Below are 15,078 nucleotides of genomic sequence, written 5' to 3'. Positions count from 1 at the left end.
AGTCAGGGAGGGAGGGAGGCAGTGATGGGATTCAGCCGGTTCGCCCCACTTCGGGAGAACCGGTTGTTAACTTTTCTGAGCAGTTTGGAAAACTGGTTGTTGGAAGAAATCATTAGGGCAGAGAATCCAGTTGTTAAATTACTTGAATCCCACTCCTGGTTGTAAGGGACCTAGAAGGTCTTCCAGTCCAACCCTCTGCTCAGGCAGAAAACCATATACCATTTTAGACAAACAGCTGTCCATTCCCTTCTCAAAAACCTCATCCAAAACATTTCATTGTTTAGATGATTTTTGCAGCCAGACCCACCTATCTTGCGAAACCAACAACCTTCCTGCATCATTTAAGGCGGTAAGCTTACTCCTTCTTCACTACACATAAGGCATCACAGAGAGAGAGAGAGAATTCCCCAACCCCCAAGCAAGGAAGTGGTTAAGTTTCTCGAGAGGGAAGTCTGACTTTTCAAAGCCTTGCCTCTAAATTTCTTTCTTCATTTCCTCCTGAGCTGGCTCGGGGCGGAGGGCTGTTCACGTCGACTGCCCAGAGTCCGTGAACAAGCCTGCTTCTCCTTCTCCTTCTCAACGGGAAGATCTCGAGATCTTCATCTTTTCCATCCAAGGTCAGTCCCTGAGATGCTCCTTCCCCAAAAAAACCCAAACAAACCCTCAAAAGAGACTCTCTTTCGGTTGTCTTCTCTTGGCTAACTTTTCTTGCGAAGGCATTTCTCTCTTGAAGGGATGGCAGGGGTTCAAATTCAGGAGTGAAAAAACTGGTTTGACTCATTCTTCCCTCCTCACCACCCCCTCTCCTGTCCTATCCACCACCTCCTCCTCCTCCTCCTTTCCACATAGACGTTATTTCCTTTCCATTTCTTCTGGCACTACTTTCAGGAATGTTTTTTTTTTCTCTCTCTCTCTCTCTTTCCCACCCACTGAAGTTTCTCTCCAGCCAGCAGTTGACTTCCCTTGGAGTTTTCCATGAGGACACACAACTCCTCAAAAGTCTCCCCCACCCCACCCCAAAATAGTCTGAACAATTGTCTGCAGATTAAGCAGCATTTCTTCCTCTGAAGTGTGCTTAGATCTCCAGCAAGAGAGAGCTTTTGGGGTATTTCTTCAACTGGCCGAGTGAGTTTTTTTGGTCTATTTTGTGTTTAGAAAGGGGTCTGGTCAGGGTTGGGATTCAGCCGGTTCGCACCACTTCGAGAGAACCGGTTGTTAACTTTCTGAGCAGTTTGGTGAACTGGTTGTTGGAAGAAATCATTAGGGCAGAGAACCGATTGTTAAATTATTTGAATCCCCACCACTGAGTCTGGTTTTTGGATTTGGAAAAGGAGTTGGTCTCTTTTTTTCTTTTTCTTTTTTAGATTTACCAATGATTCAGATCTTCCAGGCAACCAAGACATCATAGATAGTTGGTGGACAGAAGTTTTATAATTCATATATTTAAAAAAAAAAAATTATTGAGTATTTTACATTTTAAAACCAAACACACCATAGCAAAAGAAGAGACAAAAAAAAAGAGAGAGAGAGAGAGAGAGAGAGAGAGAGAAAGAGAACCATACACACATCAGACGTTAAAATACAATACTAACAACAGATATATACAATTTTACCATTTTCTGCATCGGCTTTTGTCTTTCCTCTTAACTTTTATCCTCCCGCTCCTTCTCTTTATTTTTAAATATTCATAATGAACTGTTTTGTTAGCAGGATCATTATTTACGTTTATATCCAGTATGTTAATATCAAATGTCACTTTATATTCTTACTTCTTAATTTGATTTCTGTTTTCCAACCATGTATAAAACCTATTCTGCACTTTTTTTTTTTCATCCAAGGAAGTAGACTGTTATTTTTAGATTTCCCTCCTCCCTGCAAGATCCTGCAAGATGACTAAATAGATTTGAACTATTCTGAACTAAGGAAAAAGGGCTGCAACGTGTATCCTGCATACAGATTAACAGAGTTGGAAGGGACCTTGTAGGTCATCTAGTCCAACACCCCCCCAACACCCCCCCAACTCAGCAGGAGACCCATACATGTTATAGTTCGTAATTGGCTACGGCTAAGATTGAGATCAAATGACTTTCTGCATTACTGAACCTTAAATCTGAACAAATCTCTCTGAGCCAATTGATAATCTGAGGCCTCTGGGTTACTTTTCCAGACAGGTAAGAAATGTAGTTAGAAGCAGTGAATAACCTCAGAGGGATGACGAATCCATCATCCCCAGCCCTCCCTTTTTATGTCCCAACCCCTCCCCGTGCAATCATACCTAATTGACCTTTATGCTATCGTGTTCAGGCATGAAAAACAGAGGCAAGCTTTGTAAATAGGGCTGAATGAAACCAGAACGAAATAGACGGAAAGCAGGGGAAGCCATAAAACCTTCACCCTGTTATTTAAAAAAAGTCACGCTGTTATCATCCTTGCTGCCAAATGGGAGCTCTCTTAGAATAACAGAGTTGGAAGGGACCTTGGAGGTCTTCTAGTCCAACCCTCTGCTTAGGCAGGAAACCCTACACCACTTCGGACAAATGGTTATCCAACCTCTTCTTAAAAAGCTTCCAGTGTTGGAGCATTCACAACTTCTGGAGGCAAGTTGTTCTACTGGTTAACTGTTCTAACTGTCAGGAAATTTCTCCTTAGTTCTAAATTGCTTCTCTCCTTCATTAGTTTCCACTAATCAACCATCAAAAGATTTGCTTGCTTTCTGGCTCTTTTGAATTATGGCTTGAAAGGCAAGGAAGTAAATAGCTTGAGGGGTGGGGGGAAAGGTACAGGAAAACGGAAACATTTCTTAACCAAGAACAATTTGGTAATACCATATAAGGCCAAAAGCAGACAGATCTCGGAGAGGAAGAGCAGAGGCAGATGTCGACAGCAGTCCCCAAGGTGGAGTTTCCTCGTGGCTCAGCCTGATGGTTTTTATTCTGCTTTTTTTAAACGAAAGCAGCCAAGTAGCTCGATCAACACATTTTGCAGAACTAATAATCATAGACAGACAGTAGACGTACCCAACCGTAGAGCTCCCCAAAACAGAAATAAAAGACTGATCAATGTAGTTGGTCTCCTTTTTTGGGGGGGTTAGATTTACCAATGATTCAGATCTTCCAGGCAACCAAGACATAACAGATTAACAGAGTTGGAAGGGACCTTGTAGGTCATCTAGTCCAACCCCTCCTCACCCAAGCAGGAGACTCTACACCATTTCTGACTGATGGCAGTCCAGTCTCTTCTTGAAAGCCTCCAGTGATGACGCTCCCACAACTTCCGAAGGCAACTTCTGTTCCATGGGTTGATGGTTCTCACAGTCAGAAAATTTCTCCTTATTTCTAGGTTGAATCTCTCCTTGGTCAGTTTCCACCCATTATTCCTTGTCTGACCTTCGGGTGCCTTGGAAAATAGCTTGACCCCCTTCCTCCTCTCTGTGGCAGCCCCTCAAATATTGGAGTATGAGTTAGATCAGTCTCATTGGAATTCAAGGGAGGTTGGACTTAGGTTGTGGCTACGTAGAGATTCTAGGCTGATTCCTCATTTGACTCCGCCTCCAGGTGCTGCCACTCCTTCCCCTACATTCTCCCAATTCGCCTCCTCCACTCGTGAGAAAGCTAAACCGTTTAGGCAGAGGTTTCTCCTCCGAGCTTGCTGTATGTCTCCTGGACGTTTTGCTACCAAACTAGGTAACATCTTCAGTGGGATTTTGGGTGAAGTATCAAGTCATTTCACCCCAAATCTTGCTGAAGATATTATCTAGCTTGGTAACGAAACGTCCGGGAGCCAAGCAGAAGGCTCGGAGGAGAAACTTCTGCCTAAATCTACAACCTGAGCTATGAATATTCTCTATAATTTCTAAAGCTAAACTGTTTTTCTTTCTGAGCAGGGTGAAGAACCATGGCTTATCAAAGCTTCCTGCTGGAACCCATCACTTGCCATGCCTGGAACAAGGATCGAAGTCGTAAGTCTCCCTTTTTCAAAGGATCCTCAGAGATTCAGCTCCTGAACTCAACAATTGTGCCAGTTAACAATTATTAACCTTACAGGAGAAAGATAAAAGATAAGCTTGGACTAGAAGACTCCAAGGTCCTTTCCAGATTCTATTCTATTCTATTCTATTCTATTCTATTCTATTCTATTCTATTCTATTCTATTCTATTCTATTCTACTGTACTCTACTCTACTCTACTCTACTCTACTCCACTCCACTCCACTCCACTCCACTCCACTCCACTCCACTATTCTCTCTTCTGTTCCATTCCATTTCATATTTTCTATTCTATTCTATTCTATTCTATTCTGTTCTGTTCTGTTCTGTTCTGTTCTGTTCTGTTCTGTTCTGTTCTGTTCTGTTCTGTTCCATTCTATTCTACTCTACTCTACTCTACTCTACTCTACTCTACTCTACTCTACTCCACTCCACTCCACTCCACTCCACTCCACTCCACTCCACTCCACTCCACTCTTCTCTCTTCTGTTCCATTCCATTTCATATTTTCTATTCTATTCTATTCTATTCTATTCTATTCTATTCTATTCTATTCTATTCTATTCTATTCTACTCTACTCTACTCTACTCTACTCTACTCTACTCCACTCCACTCCACTCCACTCCACTCCACTCCACTCTACTCCACTCTACTCTACTCCACTCCACTCCACTCCACTCCACTCCACTCCACTCCACTATTCTCTCTTCTGTTCCATTCCATTTCATATTTTCTATTCTATTCTATTCTATTCTATTCTATTCTATTCTATTCTATTCTATTCTACTCTACTCTACTCTACTCTACTCTACTCCACTCCACTCCACTCCACTCCACTCCACTCCACTCCACTCCACTCCACTATTCTCTCTTCTGTTCCATTCCATTTCATATTTTCTATTCTATTCTGTTCTGTTCTGTTCTGTTCTGTTCTGTTCTGTTCTGTTCTGTTCTGTTCTGTTCTATTCTATTCTATTCTATTCTATTCTATTCTATTCTATTCTACTCTACTCTACTCTACTCTACTCTACTCTACTCTACTCTACTCTACTCTACTCCACTCCACTCCACTCCACTCCACTCCACTCCACTCCACTCCACTCTTCTCTCTTCTGTTCCATTCCATTTCATATTTTCTATTCTATTCTATTCTATTCTATTCTATTCTATTCTATTCTATTCTACTCTACTCTACTCTACTCTACTCTACTCTATTCTACTCCACTCTACTCTACTCCACTCCACTCCACTCCACTCCACTCCACTCTTCTCTCTTCTGTTCTATTCCATTTCATATTTTCTATTCTATTCTATTCTATTCTATTCTATTCTATTCTATTCTATTCTATTCTACTCTACTCTACTCTACTCTACTCTACTCTACTCTATTCTACTCCACTCTACTCCACTCCACTCCACTCCACTCTTCTCTCTTCTGTTCCATTCCATTTCATATTTTCTATTCTATTCTATTCTATTCTATTCTATTCTATTCTATTCTATTCTATTCTATTCTATTCTATTCTATTCTATTCTATCTGATTCTGTTGCCCCATTGTTCTATCTATCTATCTATCTATCTATCTATCTATCTATCTATCTATCTATCTATCTATCTATCTATCTATCTATCTATCTATCTATCTATCTATCAATCTATCTATCTATCTATCTACCTACCTACCTACCTACCTACCTACCTACCTACCTACCTACCTACCTACCTACCTACCTATCTATCTATCTATCTATCTATCTATCTATCTATCTTTGTAGAAACAGATTGGAGGCAATACAGAACCTTCCTAATGAAGGGCCAGGGGAAATCTGTGCGCCTGATGTTGGGGGTTCTAGAAGTCATCTAGTCCATCCAGGGGATCCATGGTGGGGTGGGTCTATAGAAGTTCTCTAGCCCAGAGGTCTCCAACCTTGGCAGCTTTACGACTTGTGGCCTTCCACTCCCAGCATGCGCTGGCTGAGCTGAGGAATTCTGGGAGTGGAAGTCCGCAAGTCGTAAAGTTGCCAAGGTTGGAGACCCCTGCCCTAGCCTATCCACCTGGATCCATGGGGGGGTTCTAGAAGTCCTCTAGTCCGTCCATCTGTCTATCCATGTAAGATCTGCAAGCGTAGAGTCCCTCACAAGGGGCACAGGGAGGGAGAGGCATTCTCTGTTCCACAGCTATTAGAAAGCTTCTCCTATCATCAGCCCACTTCCTTTTCCCTTGGAATTTCCATCCCATTCATTCCACATCGACTCCCCGAGAAGGAGAACAAGGCCGCTTTCTCTTCTGCGTAGCCGAATCAGGGATTTTCCAGCCATCTGATAATAAAGAGCCATTTATCTGCAAATGCTTTTTTTTGGGGGGGGGTGTGAATTTTTCTTTTTTGGCAACAACACAAAAAAAAACTAAGGTGAGGACAAAGCCAATTTTTTAATGGGTCCCCTGGTTTTTATCTGTTTCTTTCTGGTTTGTTTGTTTTGGGTGGCTTGATAAAACGGGGCCAGCGTATCTCTTGATGTTGACGCGTTCCCCATTGCTGGTTTTGCAAATTTGGTCCATCTTCTTTCTCACAGAACTCGCCATCTCCCCCAACAATCACGAAGTCCACATCTACAAGAAAAATGGCTCCAAATGGGACAAAATCCACGAGCTGAAGGAACACAACGGGCAAGTAACAGGTGAGGACAACTAAGTCCCTGTTGTGGCCCACCGGCGGCCAGCAGATCTGGCAGCAGATTCGGAGAGTGAGGAGGTTGGGGAGGAACATGGGCCAGTCCTGGAGTCTGGGGAGGGCTCTGCGTCGGAGGCAGAGAGGGAGCCAGGGCCGTCTGACAGTTGTCAGCTGCCTTCGGAGTCAGACATCAGTGAGGCAGACGAACAGCTGGATCCTGTTCCCAGTGTGCAGAGCTGCCAGGAGAAGGGAACAGCTAAGGAACAAGGGTCGACTCAGGAGTAAAGCTACAAGTGGACGGTGAATGGCCTCTCCCATAGGAAATAAAGAGGAGCGAAGGGGAGGGGAGTTTGCAGGAGACAATTAGTTCACTTGGGTGAAAAAAATGTTCTTGCATTCTTGCCAAGTATTGTCGGTTACAGTGTGGAGTCTGAAAGATATCGGCCTGGCCACTCTCCAAGCCTGATAAAGGTCGGTAATTGTGAACGATCTTGAAAGACGGTGGGAGAGGAAAGACTTTGCTGGAGAGGAATTCACTGAAAATTAAATAAAAGAGGTTTATCGGGATGAGAACTCGGCCTCATGCTAGCTGGAAGGAGGTGAGGGAAAGAAGGATGTTCCTTCCAGCACTGGACACCTTGCCCAGATAGACCTTCTGGAAGTTGTAGGCACACATGCAGGGGATTAGAGAAAAGGTGAGAGGATATTTAAATCAGAAGAGGACACCTTTTTTGGAACCCTTTGTCCCATCACTTTTTAATGGCCACAAACTAGAAAACCACAACCCAACCATTGGGTCCTGAAGCCAGTAGGACAAAACTTTGAAGACCACCATCCATATCTGGCTTCAACTGATCTTCTTGACAGGCATCGACTGGGCCCCCGACAGCAACCGGATTGTGAGCTGCGGGACAGACCGCAACGCTTACGTCTGGACCCTGAAGAACGATGTTTGGAAGCCCACCCTGGTCATTCTCCGGATCAATCGCGCTGCCTGTTGTGTGAAGTGGTCCCCGAAAGAGAACAAGTTTGCTGTGGGCAGTGGATCCCGGAGGATCTCCATCTGCTACTTTGAGCAGGAGAACGATTGGTGCGTCTTAGCAAATGCGAGAGGAGTGGGTGGGGCTGGGTGGGATGACCCTGTGAGGAGGGTTATCCTTTTAATACAAAGTTATGGGGGAAACAGAGAATTACAAATAAGTAGACCTTTTGCATTCGGACATCTTGACAAATCCATTAGGACATTTTGAGTTTTTCTTTAGAACACGGGTGTCCAACTAAGACTTCCAACTCCCAGAATTCTCCAAGCAGTATTAGAAGTTGGATAGCTCTAAAGTGGTGGTGGTTGTTGTTAGTTGTGAAGTCGTGTCCAACCCATTGGGACCCCATGGACCACGTTCCTCCAGGCCTTCCTGTCCTCTACCATCCCCCGGAGTCTATTTAAGCTCACACCGACTGCTTCAGTGACTCCATCCAGCCACCTCGTTCTCTGCCGTCCCCTTCTTCTTTTGCCCTCCATCGTTCCCAGCATTAGGCTCTTCTCCAGGGAGTCCTTCCTCCTCATTAGGTGGCCAAAGTATTTGAGTTTCCTCTTCAGGATCTGGCCTTCTAAAGAGCAGTCAAGGTTGATCTCCAAATAGCTCCTTAAATCTTCAAAATGCAATCATTCATTCCATGAATCAAGGCTGGGAATTTCAGCTTCTCTCTCCGACTTCTCCTAGGTGGGTCTGTAAGCACATCAAGAAGCCAATTCGATCGACCATCCTCAGTCTGGACTGGCACCCAAACAATGTTCTCCTGGCAGCGGGTTCCTGTGACTTCAAGTGCAGGTGGGCCTTCTACATTGACTTAGAAGATATCGAACAATTTCAATATTCCCAGCTGGATGGAATCATGGAACGGGGTGGTAGTAGTGCGTCTGCTGTTAGACAAAGATATTTTATATGACTATGTTTGATTATGTGCCATCAAGTAGGTGGTAACTCCTGGTGGCCACCTAAATAATGTTCTCCAGAACTATCCCATATTATTATGGAAGGTGTAATATAAACTTGTTATGAAGTCTTCTCCTCCAGCTGTTGCATAATTAATTGATGTGATTATGGATCTAGATCAGGGGTGAGCAACCTGTGGCTCTGGAGCCGCATGTGGCTCTTTCACCCCTCTGCTGCGGCTCCCTGTCGCTCAAAATATGCGTCACAACCGCCAATGTGCGACACCCGGCCGACACGTGATTTATTGAGCTTTTCAGCTCCCGGTAGGCCAACCATGGATAAATCCAAGAAAAGAAAAGTTTCAGAAGAAAACAGAACGTTTAATTCAACTACATCTGCTAGTTTTGTGGCTGCTCAAGAACTAGTCAGGCACGGGAAGGGGTTTTGTGGTTCCCGGTGTTTTCTTTTCTGTGGGAAACGGGTCCAAATGGCTCTTTGAATGTTTAAGGCTGATCTAGATGAAATAGCGCCTTCTCGGTTGAGTGTTGGAGAGTCACCTGCATTTTTTCCCCTCCTTTCCATCATCTGCGTTCCATCCACCCTTCAGGATTTTCTCGGCCTACATTAAAGAGGTGGAAGAGCGGCCAGCCCCTACTCCTTGGGGATCTAAGATGTCGTTTGGGGAGCTCATGTTTGAGTCGAAGAGTAGTTACAGCTGGGTCCACAGCATCTGCTTTTCGGACAGTGGTAACCGTCTGGCCTGGGTGGGCCACGACAGCACCATATGCCTGGCAGATGCCAACAAGAAAATGGCGTAAGTAGGATGGTCTGAGGAAGGGGGAAGGAAGAAATCTGAGGGAGGTTGATGGATTGTCATGGGAAGTTCCTTGAGTAGGACAACAGTCAAGGAAAAGAAAGCGGGGGTTGAAATATAATTTGAGAAAGCATTGCAAGAATCTTTTTTATTAAAACTTTATATTAAAAGTTGCATTAGCTTGCATGCTTTTGGTCTATGGCCTATGACTTTTCTTGGGATCCACCCAGTGGTGAAATCCATTTTTTTTTTACTACTGGTTCTGTGGGTGTGGCTTGGTGGGCATGGCAGTGCAAAATCTCCATTCCCACCCTGCTCCAGGGGAAGGATACTGCAAAATCCCCATTCCCTCTATGGGGCCAGCCAGAAGGTGGTATTTGCCAGTTCTCCAAACTACTCAAACTTTCTGCTACCGATTCTGCAGAACCTGTCAGAACCTGCTGGATTTCACCCCTGGGTCCACCTATGTCAGTTCTCCAAGATAGGCCAATCTTGGAAAACTGACATAGGTGGACTAAAAAAATGTCACACGGACGATGTAGGGTTTGGAAGGTTGATGAGTGGTGCTTTATTTGATATGAGTCAATCCACGACTGGAGTTTTCACATTCATGATTGAAACAAATATTAAAGATCAGGCTAAAGCAGGGGTCGGCAACCTGCTGCTCTGGAGCCGCATGTGGCTCTTTCATCCCTCTGCTGCAGCTCCCTGTCGCTGGTCAGCTCCACAATTGATAGGGCTTTCGGTTAGGACAGGTAGAGGAAAAAGGATGCCATACTAGGAGGAGATTCTATGGTGGGGGAACTGGACTTCCGGTCAGCTCCAGAATTGAGTGGGGGGCTTCCGGTTAGGACCTTTGTGGCTCTTTGAGTGTTTAAGGTTGCCGACCCCTGGCCTAAAGCGTTGTTTTCCCTACGCAGTGTCGCCTGCCTTTCTATAGAGACTCTGCCCCTCCTGGCTGTGACCTTCATCACTGAGAACAGTCTTGTGGCTGCAGTAAGTCATAAACTTTCTCTCCTCGGGGTGATTTTCCCACAAAAGATTTACATGTAGAGCCATGGGCTCCTGATTTGGGGAAAATGGCTAAGCCATCGTCCTTGCGGTGTGGATAATGTCATTTCAAGGTTTAGCCAGTAGATGGCACCATGATAAATATGGATGAGTCCAATAAAGGAGAATATTTGTAGCTCAGGGTTGAAATGAGGGGGTCCTTGGTGCTCTCTGAACTTGGATGTTTTCTTGCAGATGTTTCATGACCCAACTCATCAGTGCCGGAAGGGAGTGGGATTGGAGGAGGGGTGGGGGAGGTGGAGGACTACTTTGGGGTCCTTGATGTTCTCTGAGCTGGGTTGTTTTCTTGCAAACATTTCATGACCCAACTAGGTAACATCATCAGTGCTGGAAGGTAATGAGACAGGAGGAGGAGGAGGAAGACTACTTTGGGGTCCTTGATGTTCTCTGAGCTGGGTTGTTTCCTTGCAGGAACCCATGACGCAAACTAGATAACATCATCTGGTAGAACATGTCCTCTTCTGTCTTTGTTGAAAAGCAACCAGCATATTTCATCTAGCCTCTTTCCACAGATTCTCTATGAAATGTAGAGCACAATGTAGTCCTTTCTCAGCTGCACTACACATTTTTGATCCCCAGGAATGACACGTTTGGGAGTTGTGGACCAGCCCCATCTGAAGGACACTGATTTGGGGATGGCTCTACCCAACCACAAGTCATCCTCGCCCTTGTCTTCTGAGCTATGTTCTTGGCTTCTCTTTTTTTCCAGGGACATGACTGTTACCCAATGTTGTTCGCGTACAATGAACAGCAGGGCTCCTTGAGCTTCGGAGGGAAAATGGACATCCCCAAGCAGAGTTCCCAACGGGGACTCACAGCTCGGGAGCGTTTCCAGAACATGGACAAGAAGGGCAGCTCTGATACCAACAATGCTTCTCTGGACACAGTTCACAAGAACAGTATCAGGCAAGTCTGCGAAACGTCTCTCTCTCTTTCCTTTATAACAAGGGGTCTCCAAATTTGGAAAGTTTGAAGACTTGTGGACTTCAACTCCCAGAATTCCCCACCCGGCAGAAGTTCCACAAGTCTTAAAGTTGACGACTTTGGAGACCCTTGCTTTATAAGATATCGATGGATTGATCAAAGGGATACAGTCAAGATCAAGGGAGGTACTAATACCACTCTATAAAGCCCTAGTAAGACCACACCTAGAGTACGGCATCAGAGTTTTGGTCACCATACTATTAAAAAAGATATGGAGACTCTAGAAAGAGTGCAGAGAAGAGCAACCAAGATGATGAGGGGACTGGAGGCTAAAACATACGATGAACGGTTGCAGGAACTGGGCATGGCTAGTCTAGTGAAGAGAAGGACCAGGGAAGACATCATAGCCGTCTTCCAATATTTGAGGGGCTGTCACAGAGATGAGGGGGGGTCAAGCTATTTTCCAAAGCATCTGAAGGCCAGACAAGGGATAATGGATGGAAACTGAAACAGACAATGAGAGCAATCAACCAATGGAACAAAAGTTGCCTTCAGAAATTGTGGGAGCTTCATCACTGGAAGCTTTCAAGAAGATACTGGACTGCCATCTGGAATGGAATGGAATGGAATGGAATGGAATGGAATGGAATGGAATGGAATGGAATAGAATAGAATAGAATAGAATAGAATAGAATAGAATAGAATAGAATAGAATAGAATAGAATAGAATAGAATAGAATATTGGAATGAAGAATGGAATGGAATGGAATGGAATGGAAAAGAATAGAATAGAATAGAATAGAATAGAATAGAATAGAATAGAATAGAATAGAATAGAATAGAATAGAATAGAATAGAACAGAATAGAATTCTTTATTGGCCAAGTGTGATTGGACACACAAGGAATTTGTCTTGGTGCCTACATTCCCGGAGTACATAAAAGAAAAGATACATTCATCATCTATCAAAAATGGTGTAGGATCTGCTTGGACAGGGGGTTGGACTAGATGACCTACAAAGTCCCTTCCAACTCTTGTTAATCTGTAATCTAAATTAGTGTCAATTCTTAGCAACAGCATAGATAGATTTCCTCCAAGAAGATCTTGGCCCAACCTGGTCCTTTTGCTCTTCCAATGATCCATTCACCCTTGATGTAACTGACTCTGTCCACTTGGCTTCTGTTTTCTCTTATCTCCCTTCTTTCTTCCATCTTTTCATGGCATTATAGAATTCTTAGAAGTCACATACTTCAGTACCTGATCCGGTGGCTACAAGCCACCTTCACGCAAACTAAGAAAACCGCTTCATGCAAACTGCTAAACGCTTTTCTTTTAAAAGCTCATCTCCTTTTACTTCTGGATCCTGATTCCATCTTCCTTAAAATGCCCTGAGCCATAAACCAAAATCAACATCCTTAGTCAGCTTAGCGAATTTTGCAGCATTTCTCTTGGAGGAATCGGTAGACTTTTGTATGTGTGTGTGTGTTATTGATGTACTTTTAGGAATCGGGAAACAGTGTTAAAAACTTGAAAGCCCAACCAGATTTAACTTGAGAGAATGAGGGGGAGGGGGTTTTCTCTCACCTAGACTGGACCATAACTTTGCCGTCATACCATCTAAGAATTGTGAAATAAAAATCTTGGGATTCCAACAACTGATAATGGCTCAGCTTGGTGGTAGAAACCTGGTTTGCAAGGATCCCCGGCCAAACTCTGACATCTCCAAGTAGAAAGACTTTAGGAAAAGTTCCCCAAAAGCTCCTTCGGATTCTCCCCAGTCCTTCAACCACAATTCCCAACATCTTGACACGATTGTGGTGGACTCAAATTATTAGGCAACGATGAATTAAGTCCTCTTTCTGAAGAGTGGACTTTCAGAAGGTCAAGCTCCTCCCTGTTCCTGGAGCTACCACCCACGGATGATGGATGATCGTTGTCTTATCAGTAAGGGGTTTGTAGTGTTTTCTGCTCCAGTTGGAGAAGACTCAATCCAGGGATCCTTTTATTCTCTTCCAGCCAAATCTCTGTGGTGGCAGGCGGGAAGGGGAACTGCTCCAAATTCTGCACCACCGGAATGGATGGCGGCATGAGCATATGGGACGTGAAGGTGAGCAGGGAGGGCCGAAGGGGGCTGCCCCAGGGCCATCCAGGTAGAATGGTTAGAGAGGAACAACGAAAGGTTGAGTTTAGACATTTTAAGGCTTAAATGTGAAGTTGGCGCCAGGTTCTATTCACCAGGTTCTGGAGAACCGGTAGCGGAAATTTTGAGTAGTTCGGAGAACCGGCAAATACCACCTCTGGCTGGCCCCAAAGTGGGGTGGGAATGGGGATTTTGCAGTATCCTTCCCCCAGGAGTGGGGTGGGAATGGGGATTTTGCAGTATCCTTCCCCCCAGGAGTGGGGAGGGAATGGGGATTTTGCAGTATCTTTTCCCCCAGGAGTGGGGAGGGAATGGGGATTTTGCAGTATCTTTTCCCCAGGAGTGGGGAGAGAATGGGGATTTTGCAGTATCCTTCCCCCAGGTGTGGGAAGGGAATGGGGATTTTGCAGTATCCTTCCCCCAGGAGTGGGAAGGGAATGGGGATTTTGCAGTATCCTTCCCCCAGGAATGGGGAGGGAATGGGGATTTTGCAGTATCCTTCCCCCACTCCTGGGGTGGGAATGGGGATTTTGCAGTATCCTTCCCCCAGAAGTGGGGAGGGAATGGGGATTTTGCAGTATCCTTCCCCAGGAATGGGGATTTTGCAGTATCCTTCCCCCAGGAGTGGGATGGGAATGGGGATTTTGCAGTATCTTTCCCCTGCCACCAAGCCACAGCACGCCCACCAAACCGGTAGTAAAAAAATTTAAATTCCACCACCGAGTTGGGGCTTCTGCTGCTGCAAAAAAAAAAATCCTGCTGATTCAAGCATCATCTGTCTTTGTAATAACAGGTCCCAGAAGCATTCTTTAAAATAAATAAATAAAAAAAAACTCTGGTTAGCTGCAATGCAGGGTTTCTCAAACGTGACCACTTTCGTGGTTCCTTTTTATTTAAGTCAACGGGAAGGAGCTGTGTCCGGTTTCCACTCTTTCAATTGCAAGAAACAAACCCCCCCTCCCTTTAAAATAATCCCCCCCCCAAGCTTCGGTGGAAATTTGGAAGAAAATTGAAGGAGGAAAGGAAAGTTGAGTTTTTTCAGGGGCAAAAACAGAAGACGAGAAGTTTTTTTTTTTCATTCCATGTTTTTAGTTTTCACTTGAGCCAAAGAAAAGGGGAGGGGGAAAAAAAATTCAGAGGTTACAGATTTATAGTATTGAGAATCCGCGGTAAGAATCACACCCGGCCGGATCCCAATGGATCCATTTCTGATCTTGAGCAAATAGCTACCGGTTTGTAAAGCCTCTTCCTTTTGTGTTTCAGACCTTGGAGGCTGCAATGAAAGGCCTCCGGATGAAATAAGCCTCCCTGCGTATAAAATCCGCCAGCAGAAACAGGGATTCCCGCCTGCCAAGGAAATCAATCAAGGCTTAAATCTTAGATTCCTGCTTTCCAGAATCCTTAAAATGACAATCCCAGATGCTTACAAGCTCAGCTTTTTTTTTTTTTTTTTGGAGGCCTCCTGGGCAGGAACCCAGGAGGGGTTTAAAATAAAATAAAATAAAATAAAATAAAATACATGCAATTAAAAACAGTC

General features: G+C 44.5%; 1 protein-coding gene across 2 annotated transcripts; it reads left to right on the top strand.

The window, feature by feature from the left end:
- The first annotated feature begins 352 nt into the window (after positions 1-352).
- On the top strand, positions 353-15,073 carry ARPC1B (actin related protein 2/3 complex subunit 1B). Of its 2 annotated transcripts, none has more exons than XM_034436567.3 (10): positions 353-617; positions 3,884-3,958; positions 6,562-6,666; positions 7,527-7,749; positions 8,381-8,488; positions 9,201-9,407; positions 10,328-10,403; positions 11,188-11,384; positions 13,418-13,508; positions 14,805-15,073. In XM_034436567.3, exons 2-10 carry the CDS (start codon positions 3,895-3,897, stop codon positions 14,841-14,843), a joined length of 1,110 nt encoding a protein of 369 aa, XP_034292458.2. In that variant the 5' UTR covers positions 353-617; positions 3,884-3,894; the 3' UTR covers positions 14,844-15,073. The 2 variants fall into 2 exon arrangements, with proteins under 2 accessions (XP_034292458.2, XP_034292459.2); XM_034436568.3 differs by lacking the exon at positions 353-617 and adding an exon at positions 914-1,125.
- Positions 15,074-15,078: the final 5 nt, after the last annotated feature.

This window comes from Pantherophis guttatus, chromosome 14, assembly GCF_059756535.1.
Source record: "Pantherophis guttatus breed Tessera chromosome 14, ASM5975653v1, whole genome shotgun sequence".
In the NCBI taxonomy this organism is placed as follows: domain Eukaryota; kingdom Metazoa; phylum Chordata; class Lepidosauria; order Squamata; family Colubridae; genus Pantherophis; species Pantherophis guttatus.
The sequence above is the reverse complement of the archived record's forward strand: the minus strand, read 5'-3'. Positions and strand labels throughout refer to the sequence as shown.